At 43.5% G+C, this 11,462-nt stretch overlaps 1 protein-coding gene across 1 annotated transcript; it reads right to left on the bottom strand.

The window, feature by feature from the left end:
- Positions 1-3,775: 3,775 nt before the first annotated feature.
- On the bottom strand, positions 3,776-8,987 carry LOC120415804 (uncharacterized). Its single transcript, XM_039577428.1, has one exon. The coding sequence runs from the start codon at positions 8,833-8,835 to the stop codon at positions 3,889-3,891; it is 4,947 nt and encodes a 1,648-aa protein (XP_039433362.1). The 5' UTR covers positions 8,836-8,987; the 3' UTR covers positions 3,776-3,888.
- Positions 8,988-11,462: the final 2,475 nt, after the last annotated feature.

Raw genomic sequence — 11,462 nt, 5'->3', positions numbered from 1 at the left:
GTACGTTCTTCACTTTGAACAGTTTCTCGGGGATACTCCAGAATATATATGTATTGGTGAGAACTGCAGATGGCTGGCATGTTTACACTTATAGCGACTTTTAAACCTTAACCGATTTCGCTCAAAATTTTCACGGTTACAATCCAGACTCGATTATTCGAAGGCCTCGGAAAAATTTCTCTTCGGATAATCGAATCGCGAAATTTTTTTTTTTTCTTTGTCTTATTTTTCATTGTCGAGCTTTTTTAGTATGACCCCTAAACTACGCTAAAGCGATTTAGAATTTTTTATTCCAAGATGGCGTCCAATATGGCGGTGATGACATATTGAAAAAACGCATTTTATTATTTAATAGACAACTATTCAAATTCGACTAAAATGGGGTAGCAGAACTCGAAATTTATGTAAAAAACAAGAAAAAGAAAAATAAACGTTTTTTTTGTTCTTGATTCGATTTTCCGAAGTCCCATACAAACCATCGGATAATCGAGTCTGGACTGTACTTATTTTCGCATAAGAAATTTTTAATTTCACCTTACTTTACAGTCTCTATCCTCCAAAGTCCTCGAAAAAGTATTACTTGATTGAGTCCACGCCTGCGTTATTATTGGTCGTTGAGCTCAAATATGATCCCAAAACTCTCTGAAATCCAAGATGGCGGCCAAAATGGCGGTGATGAAATATTGAAAAAAATGCAATGTTACAAGCAGTCAATCTCCCAAATTTGACTGAAAGAGGGTCGCAAGACTCGAATTTGATGTTAAATTCGAAAATTTGAGCCTGGGCTGTTATTTGATTTTACATTAAAATAAATGTAATTTTTATTAGGTTCATTTGATTTTTCTTTTTTTTTAACTGATTCTTTGAGGAAAATTTTAGAAAAAGCTAAGAAAAAATATATATATATATATATATATATATATATATATATATATATATATATATATATATATATATATATATATATATATATATATATATATATATATATATATATATATTTATATATATATATATACAGCAATTCCATTTGAAAAGAGCCTAAACCAAAAAAAAGTTCTCCGATCGGGCTCAAAATTTTTCTGGGGGTTCCTTGGCCAAAATAATTAGACCCGTATTTTTTTGTTTGGCCATTAGGGTGGCCTACATCGTGCTAGGGTGGTTCAAAAAATGGCAATTTTCGTCATTTTTCGCAAAAACCACTTTTTTCTAAAAATCATATCTCCGCGCCATTTCATCCGATTTTAGCTGTCTTAGACGCAAAAGAAAGGTGATGAGTTTGGCTATTTGGGAAAAATAGTAAAAAGTTCCAAAAATCTAGCTTAACTATTGAAAAAGTCGTATGAAAACTTAAAATGGCGTTTTGACCGTGTCTGGACCAAAGAGCCTATGTCTGAAAATATTTTTATCGGATTCCTCGGAAAATTTCACATAACATATCAAAAAATTGGAGATGTCGAACCGTACGTTTCCGAGATATGATTTTTTGAAAAAAAAACTGCGTTTTTCGACGCGCCACGCGCAAAAACGGGAAAATGACGAAATCGGCAAAAAATCAACTTTTTCCACTAAAACTGCGATAACTTTAAAATTTCAGCGATGACCTATAGATGTTATGGTACCAAAAGTTGCGTCTCTCAATTACGAAAATTTTGGTACCCAGACATGTATAGGTCATCGCTGAAATTTTAAAGTTATCGCAGTTTTAGTGAAAAAAGTTGATTTTTTGCCGATTTCGTCATTTTCCCGTTTTTGCGCGTGGCGCGTCGAAAAACGCAGTTTTTATTTTCAAAAAATCGTATCTCCAAAACGTACGGTTCGACATCGCCAATTTTTTGATATGTTATGTGAAATTTTCCGAGGAATCCGATAAAAATATTTTCAGACATAGGCTCTTTGGTCCAGACACGGTCAAAACGCCATTTTAAGTTTTCATACGACTTTTTCAATAGTTAAGCTAGATTTTTGGAACTTTTTACTATTTTTCCCAAATAGCCAAACTCATCACCTTTCTTTTGCGTCTAAGACAGCTAAAATCGGATGAAATGGCGCGGAGATATGATTTTTAGAAAAAAGTGGTTTTTGCGAAAAATGACGAAAATTGCCATTTTTTGAACCACCCTAGCACGATGTAGGCCACCCTAATGGCCAAACAAAAAAATACGGGTCTAATTATTTTGGCCAAGGAACCCCCAGAAAAATTTTGAGCCCGATCGGAGAACTTTTTTTTTTGGTTTAGGCTCTTTTCAAATGGAATTGCTGTATATTTATATTATCGTTGAATTTTTATAGAAGCTCAACTTTAATGATGTATTTAGCATTTTAGAATCTATTTGTTCGAATTTTTCTCACTTCTTGAGAAACTCGCCAACGCCAAGCATCGTGCCCAAGGTGTTGCATTTTCGGCAAACACACCAAAATCCGGCAATGAGCAAGCAGTGACGTCGCGTGCAGCAGGAGAGAGAAAAAAATCCATCAAACTGCAGCAGCTGCTGCTGCCATCATCCAACGCCAATCAAACAAAAGTGAAAACAATGAACGCTGGGGCTGGGAAAAAAGGGTTGATTTTCCTTCCGTTATTCCGTTCCGTTCCGCCGACCGGCCGGCGGCGTGGGAAAATGCACTTTTGGGGTGCGGTTATTATTGGGAGGTGGTGGGCTGGAATCGAATCAATATATTTTAGAGTTAATTATTTTTTCGATAATTGAAATTTATTTTTTGAAAAAAAAATCGTTCCAAGTGTGACGCAAGTGTGATTTAACCCATTGTCTTTGCATTAGTATGCATCTCAAAACTCAATCAGCATTGTTTGTCACTAATGGATCGCTCACTGTAAGAGACGATCCGTGTGGTCAAAGTTGCCAAGTGAAATAGATAAGTACCCTCTAAGCGTAATACGGTGGGCGCAAGCCAGGTAGTCACTCGAAAGGTAATTGATTCAATATTATGCATTCATTTGACGTTTGGAATGCGGTATTTTTGGTATGGAATTTTCGCATTTCTGGCTGGATAAAGTTTTTTTACCAGTATCTTTTTGTGTAAACTTTACAACACATAAACAAATTGTTGTGTTTTAATTGAGGCTGAAATAAGTTCAAACTTGTAATGTACTTGAATTTTGATTATGTTTTAATTTTCAAACATCAGGTCAACCGAATCAACAATACCAATTTCGGTTAAATTCTGTCCATTTTGACAGGTTTTTATGCAATCAATTCATCTGATATAAATCTTTTTTATTTATATTTAAATTTAGCTGATTTGCATATAACAAATCCAAAAAATAAGTTTGTTAAAATTAACACGATTATTCAACTCCCATCAATGTAATCTATTAAATGGTTCGTAACCAGATTAAAATTTGTAATGGTGTACTTATTTGACCATGCCCCCAATGAAAATTACTCAAAACAGAGAGAGAAAAAACAATAATAAAATGAGGTGATAATTGAACCAGCTACAAATCACCTTATGATCGCACGTCTTACACAACCCAAACAAACCCACCGTGGGCGCCGCACACTTTGTTGAATCAGTTGAGGTGGAAAATTGCTCTTTTCTCACACACACCGTGAAAACAGCAGCGCAGTGTTGAAGGTTCATTTTCTTTCGAATGGGAAAACGGCTCGATTTAATTGGTTTTGTATCTTTTTCTTTATTTTACTACTCACTAACTTACAATAGCTGGTCAAATCTATATTCTCATTAAACCTAAAATCACTCGTTGATAGTTCGGTCGAGCTATCGCATTGCTTTAGTTTTACTTAGTGCCAAGTTGAGCGCGGTCTTCCTTCGGAAGTACGGAAAGATTCAATAAATAAATTAGGAAGAGGTTTAGGAGGTTAGAAGGGATGACTCGTGGCTGCTCACTTTGCCCGCGGCTTTCGTCTAGTGGTAGTACTTGAGCAGTTTCTTCTTCCGACGGTACTTGATGAGGGGTCGCTTCAGGATCTTTGGTTTGCGTTTGAGGTGTTTCCGGCGACCGGCGGATTTGGGCGGATCGGCGAGGGCTTTTTTCACGGAAGCTTGGGCAATGGTTTGGTCCAACGCGGCCTTGTCCGTCTTTGGCAGATCATCCGGAAGCGAGGGTTCGGCCTTCTTGAACGTGTGATGCTCTTCTTTGGGGACAATCGACGGCGTCGAACTGGTCGGCTGAGCTAGCGGTTCCTCGAAAAAGTCCGCAATGTCGTCCCGAGGTGGTGCCGGTGTCACGTTCTTGGCCTTCTTGTCCAGTTGTCGCGCGCTTTGAAAAGTTTCTTTGGGTGGTGCTTGCAGAGCTTCCAAATCTTCCAGATTAATCTTGGAATCTCTTCGTTTCGTAACCAAATCATGCAGTTCCTGGGATTCGTCATGTACCCGAGTTGAGTAGCGAGGGTAAAAGGTCGACACGTCGAAGATTGGTAACTTGCCATGCGCCTTTGGGACTGTGTACGAACGCTGGTTGCTGCTGAAGCTGTCGCTTTGCTGTGAGTAGAAATTGATCAGCTGATTCAGCGAGGGTGGCTTCTTTTGATCATCAACATGTCGTGCCTTCTTCAAAGTTGATAGCGCCTGGAACTCTTTGTAAAGTGGGGAATAGCTGGTGCCGTACGGTCTGTCCTGAGTGTAATCCTGGTGTTCCCGGTTGGATCGACCCGTATTGACAATCCTTTTTTCAGCCTTGTCCCGATCCCTCCTGACGCTTTCCAACAACTCATCCGCTTCTCGCTCCAAAGTTCTGAAGTTTTTAGATGCAAATCCCTTCTCCTTGCCGTCTACACTCGGAAAGCTGTACAGCTCATCGTACGTTTGTTTGGGATAGTACGTGGAGATGTCAAATATATTAGACCTTGGATGGTAGCTCACCAGTTTCGGCGTTGAATCATACAGCTGCTCTACATTCGAGTCTCGCCGCTGACTCTTTGGCGTCTTCAGCTTTTCTATCTTGTCAAAGTTCAGCTTCCGGGCCAGTGACGCCTTGTAAATGTTATGATCTGTCCGTGTTTCGTTCAGCTTTTGCTTCGTCTTTTCCTGCTCTGCCAGTTTGGTTTGTGTCAGCTTCGCCAACGAAACCTTCTTCGCTTCCTCGTAAGTTTTCGTAAAGTTCAGCCTTCTGGGAAACACTATCCGCAGCGGATGCTGTTCGCTGGGCGCAGTTTGATTCACTTCATGTTTAACCTCCTCGACGGTCTTGGTTGGTTTTGGTAGAATCCTTCTCTTGCCCAGTCGAAGCTGCTCCAGTACGGCATTGTTCGGTGAGGTGGTCTTTACATCGGACAAGTTCAGCTGTCTCGGTGCTAGGACCTGGGAAACATCTCGAGTGTGCTGTTTGTGCTCCTCGGTCAAATGTTGCTTGATCAAGCGGATCACATCACTGAATACAGCCACGGAAGGATCCGGCTGTGGTTGCGGAGTAGGAAGCCCATCCGGAGCGGAACGTGCAACGCCTACAAACTCCTCCTTGAACAGCGGATTATCCAGTGGTTCCTTACCAAAATTCTTATTCTTCAAGCAGTCAATCTTTTCTCCCAATCGTTTCAGCCTTCGAACCGGTTTAAACCCATCCGGACCTGATTCAGCGGGTTCCTCATCCAGTTCGATATCCACCTCGTTGCACAGGTTCGCGCTCTTCGATTTATACAACCCTTTCGAGAAGGTAGTCAGATTTTCAGCAAACCGCAGCGCGGAATCTACGTTGATCGGTTCCTCCGTGCGATCATAGTACGGAAACTTGATCACATCCGTCGGTGGTTCCACAACATCAAAGCTACGATCCTCGGCCTCATCCGGAAGAAACCGGGAGGAGTTCCGAATCGCCTCCTCCAAAAACAGCATCAACTCCCTTCCGTGTAGACTCCTGGGATCAACCAAAGCTTCTGGCTGAATCACAATCGTAACGTTCCCAACTTGTTCGGCGATGAACGGCAGTGCATGAGGCAGCTGTGTAGTTCCATCAAGCTCCTCGAAGATAAAGTTGTCCGAACGAGCCTGGAACTCACTCGGCGCGTACGCTTCATAATCCAGATAGCTACCATCGTAATCGTCAAACACCAACGCTTCCGCGTGCGGTAATTCTTCGTCATCCACTTCCTCTCCCGAGATCCACTCTACCTCGGAAGAATCGTCCAAAGCTAACGAATCATCTACCGATGTTCCCACCGATCGTTCGTTCGTTGGTTTCTCCGTTGCTTGACTCACGACCTCGGTAACTGGTTGTTCCGTTTCCGGTGCTACCAACGGTTCCGGCGTATCCTCCGCAACGATTATCAGCGGTGCAGCGGTGTTGGCGTTCTCCGGACTCACCTCAACCGCCGATAGATCTCGCTTCCTTCTCGACCTGTACTGCTGGGCTTCACTTTCCGCCAAACTCGGTTCCGCCGATTTGTTCTCCTCCCCTTCCACGCTGTTCGTACCCTCAGATGTTTCTTCCATTTCACGGTGTTTCTTCATCGGCCGCTTCTTCCCGTGAGCCTTCTTCTTTTTCTGTGGCTTCTCCTCCTTAACCTCAGGTTGGAAGTGTGACTTATCGCCGCTAATCACCTCAACATTGCTGGACTCTTCCTCATTCTGGGTGGAATTGTGACCATTGTCAATCTTCTTGAAGTCGTCGGTATCGCCCGAGGAGAGAATCGTGTGTCCCTTCTCCGAATCGTGGTCGTTCTTGTGGATGATTCCGATCGCCTTTTCCCACGTGCTGATAAAGTTCAGCTCGTTCTTGATCGATCCTTTCGCCGGTGGGAAGCCGACAAAGTCGTTCTGAACTGGGAGTACCTTCTTCGGGGAACTGTACTGGTCGTAGTCTATGACCGGTGCACGGTGTCCGGTGTTCCAGGAAGCTGGCAGTAGACTGCTTTGTGGTTGCTGGACTGGATGCGGCGGTTTCCTGGTGGTCAGCTGAATCTGGTTGATGTTCGGTTTCTGAGTGGTTTGGTTTATCTCGAAGACGTGTTTCAGGGGTTTTGGGGGCTTTGGTGGACCGTACACGGGAGCAGGTTGCTGGGGTGGGTTCTGTTGCGATTGTACCAGCGGTTGAGCCTGCGGCTTGGGTTGGAAGGGTTGTGGCGCCTGAATGTGGAGATGATGATGGACCGGCGGGGACTGAGGCTGGTCAAAGAGAGAATTTGACAACTGCTGAAGTTGCTCGAGCCATGTCTTTTCCGGTTGGTTAAACTGGTCAAAGTAGAGTTTTGGCGGATGTTGGGACTGATGCTGTTGCTGGTGCTGCTGCTGATGGTGTTGTCCGAAGTTGTTGAACGACGGCTTCTGCTGTTTGGGACCTTGCTGGTCGAAGAATTGTTTGTGTTTGGCTTTGAGGAAGCTCACCTGATTGCGGACCGTTTCAAAGTGCGGGGAATCCGGAGAGGGGATACTGATTGGTTGTATGTGGAATTCTGGGCTGTTGAAGATTTCCTGTGGAATCAGTGGATTGGTGATTGGTTTTACGTTGCCCGAGTATCCCTGATTCTGGAGAAAGGGTGGTGGGTTCGATTGGTTCAGCTGGTTCAAAAGGTTTGCCAGCTGTAATTGTCTAAGCGAGTCGGAGTTGCTGCTGACTTGGTTCAGTATACTTGGTTGCTGGTTCACATGGTTAAGTTGATTGTAATTCGTATTCAGAGGTATATTCAGAGAACTGCTTGAGAGCTGATTTTGTTGATTCTGTTGATTTGTTGAATGGAGTTGTGTGAGTTGATTAAATTGACTCAACGGGTTCAAGGTTTGACTTTGCTGGTTTAATGAGGAACTGGGTTGGTTGAATGTAGAACTTGGGATGTTGAATGATGTAGTTTGTTGATTGAATGTAGAAGTCGGACTGTTGAATGAAGTACTCGGGCTATTCAATGAAGAACTGCTGAATGAAGTACTTGGACTGTTGAATGAAGTACTGGCAAACGAAGTACTCGGGCTGTTTAATGAGGTACTTGGACTGCTGAATGAAGTACTGGCGAACGAAGAACTCGGACTGTTGAATGAAGTAGTCGGACTAGTAAATGAGGTACTTGGATTGTTGAAGTTGTAAGTTGTGCTAGGAGGGCTCAGCGATGCAAATTGTGACAGCTGGTGATACTGTTGGAGTGCGTTCGGACTCGTTTGTAGCGGTGAAGCTGGAGGTGGAAAGCTGGACTTTGACGGTGGAGTGTTCTTCATTAGCTTGTTGTTCTTTCTGTAGTACCAAGTGGTGCTTCCGGGTCGTAGGTTGTCCGATATTTTGTGCAGCATGAAAGGGTTGTTGGAGCCAATCATTTGCAGTGTTTTTGGACCTCGTGTAACTTCATTAGAGATATTTTTCGAAGAAGTTAGCGGTGGAAACTTTGACGTTGGTATTGGTCTTGGAAAGTTGGTATTAGCAGGGATTGGAGGGTACTGACTGGGTAGTTGCGCAGGTAACTGTGGTGGAAGTAGATGGGATTGCTGATTCGGTTGTAGCGCAGGTGGCAAGTTGACGTTGAACTGAGGCTGTAGCTGGAACGGAATCTGTTGTTGCAGGTGAGGCGCAAGCTGAACTGGAAGCTGTGATTGCAGCGCTGGAGGAAGTTGAGGAGGTGGTTTGGTTGGGAACTGTTGGACAGGGAATTGATGGGTAGTTGGGAAATTGGAACTCAGCAGGTTGTTTGGAGCTGATGGGGATGACAGGCTTGGGAAGGATGGAATCTGGGCTGGGATGGATAGTGGTGATTGGGGAAAATTTTGGGATGGCACATGGAGAGGACTTTGCTGCGCTAGTGTATTTTGTTGGTGGTGCTGCTGCAGTGGTGATGGTGGTGTTAGATCAGCTGCAAGGCTGGTGAACTGGCCGCTGACGGTCCGGTAGGAGAACACCGCCAATAGCAGCGCGTAACATATCGCGTTGAGGCTCATCTTTCTATATCATTTCAACCTTAAATAAGAAATAGAAAAAGGAGCATTTTAGTTCTACTGTTCTAATGTTTTCTGCAATTAAAAATTAAAACTGTTAAATCTCTTCGAACTAAAACAAAATGGTGATCCAACTTGTTTTCCTATGAAGCAATTCCAGCTCAAACCAGGGTTGCCAGGTTGCCAGACCCTGTCCGATTTTAATGAAACTTTGTAGACATGTTTTCCTAAGCTTAGGGGAAATTCTCGTATGTTTGGCAGGTTAAGCCCTCGCTCCTAACTCCATCCAATTAGCTGATTTTCACTATTTAAACAACTAATTTTGCAAAACTTTTGATAGAAACTTGCTTGCTCACTTCTTATTGAGCTATTTATCACTCGAGTTCAGCTGAAAACGCTTTTAATTAGCTTTAATTGAATGTCAAAGTTCTGACCTGCCAACATTAGAGGCACGCTGGAATTAGATGCTGTTCCCCTATATAAGGACTTTGTTGTGTATATGGAGCCAGTTGCACTGGAAAATCACAATTAAGAATGGGCTTAAGTTGTTTAAATGTTTTTGTATTTCGTAATTTAAAATTAGTGTATCTCGAAGCCATTGCATCGTATCAAAAAGTGGCCAAAGACAAACATGTAGGAAATTTGACGGGCTTTCTTCAAAAATACACTGAAAGAAAAATACACGCCACTTCTATGAAATTCAACGATTTTACGTTTAAGAGTCATATTTTAAGAAGATGTCACTTTTTTATTTGTTCAAAAATTTCACGAAAAATTCAGGATGGTATGTCTCTCCAAAAAAATACAAATATCTCTTAAGGGGTTACATATGGGTCATTCCATCTCAACTGTGCACGAAAAAGTGCAAATTTGAAAATTACCCTCTCCGATCCTGCTCAAATTTGGCTGAGCTGTTGATACTATCAAAACATGCAAGAATCCCGAATTTCATTCAAATCGGACCACCCCCTCCATTTTTGTACCTCCCCAAAAAATTGACTTTTTGGCGATTTTTGGCCAAACCTCCTAGTTTCAAACGGCGATAGCTCAGGAACCACAAATCTCAGAAGGTCGTTCTTGGACTCAATTTTGAAGGAAATCGGACGTAGAATCCATTTCCGTGATCATAATGTTGATTAATTTATTTTTTCTACCTGTATTGCGCAATTGAAAACTTTAAACGGCCGTATCTCAAAACACCCCAACTTATTTTTTTTATTTGACCTCACCATCGTGTTCTCCGGCCAATTTTACATAAGAATCACCTATCGACAGAAATGAATATGTTTCGTTCCAGAGATATCGAATTTTAAAGTTTTGTGTTTTCGAGATTACCTGCATCAGCTTCATTCGCCGCATCTGCTAGAAGCACACAGGCGGGCTGATCAATAACTGCTACCTGGCCATTTATTGAAATAATATTTCATCATAAATAATCTTCATCAAATTGAGCAAAAATTAACTGTATAATACTGTAGGAAACTGAAGTTTAATCGCAAATGTTTATCTGCTCAAAAAAATTAATTAAGTGGAGCAAAATAGTGCCATTCAGCAAAAACCCCAAATATACATACCATACCAATCAGCTTAGAACACCATACGCGGTGCCCGTGCTGTATCAAGAAGGTTGTTCCATGTTGCTCGGATCTGGGCTGCAGCTCGCCAGTCTCCTAGGTTGCAGATCTTTCTTAGGTCCGCCTCGATCTGATTACCCCATCGTGCACGCTGCGCTCCTGCTCTTCGGCCAGTGCCGCCATCCGGTCGCGCGCGGTCAAAGAGCATCCTGACAGGATGGTCTTCGTCCATCCTCGCGACATGGCCGGCCCACCTGAGCCTCCCGATTCTCGCCAGGGTGACGATGGTCGGTTCTCCCAGCAGCGCGTGCAGTTCGTGGTTCATGCGCCTTCGCCACTCGTTCTGAGCTGTACGTACTCCACCGTAGATCGTTCGCAGCACCTTCCGTTCGAAAACTCCAAGGGCTCGTTCGTCCTCTTGCCGCAGCGTCCAGGTCTCGTGGCCATAGAGGGCAACCGGTCTAATCAGTGTCTTGTACAGGGTCAGCTTCGTGGCGCGTTGCACTCGATCAGATGTCAAGGTTTTCCGTAATCCAAAGTAGGCGCGATTCGCGGAGTGGATACGAGTCCGGATCTCTAAGCTGGTGTCGTTGTCGGCCGTTACCAGCGATCCCAAGTACACGAATTCGCTCACCTCCTCCAGCACATCGCCATCCACAGCTAGAGGGGTGAGTCTTGGGGGGTCAACGTCCTTTGAGTCCCTCCCTTTCATGTACTTTGTTTTCGTCGTATTCATGGCCAATCCAATTCGTCCTGCTTGCGTCTTTAAGGCGGTGTAAACCCTTTTCACCGTCTCTAGGTCTCTCGCTATAATATCAATGTCGTCCGCATAAGCAAGAAGTTGGACTGTCCTGTTGCAAATCGTGCCTCTCGTGTCTATACCCGCTCTTCGCACAACTCCCTCAAGTCCGATGTTGAACAGCGCATTGGATAAGCCGTCACCTTGTCGTAACCCTTGATGCGATTGGAAGGGGTCCGCTAGCTCCCCTGCCACTCGCACGTGACACATCACACGATCCAAGGTAGCCTTGATCAGCCGAGTCAGTTTGTCCGGAA

Source organism: Culex pipiens, chromosome 3, assembly GCF_016801865.2.
Source record: "Culex pipiens pallens isolate TS chromosome 3, TS_CPP_V2, whole genome shotgun sequence".
NCBI lineage: Eukaryota > Metazoa > Arthropoda > Insecta > Diptera > Culicidae > Culex > Culex pipiens.
Note: the sequence above shows the minus strand (reverse complement) of the source record. Positions and strands in the feature narration are given on the sequence as shown.

Bases quoted from the DNA above. Each gene is read 5' to 3' on its own strand.
- LOC120415804 (XM_039577428.1), bottom strand. From the start codon at position 8,835: ATGAGCCTCAACGCGATATGTTACGCGCTGCTATTGGCGGTGTTCTCC.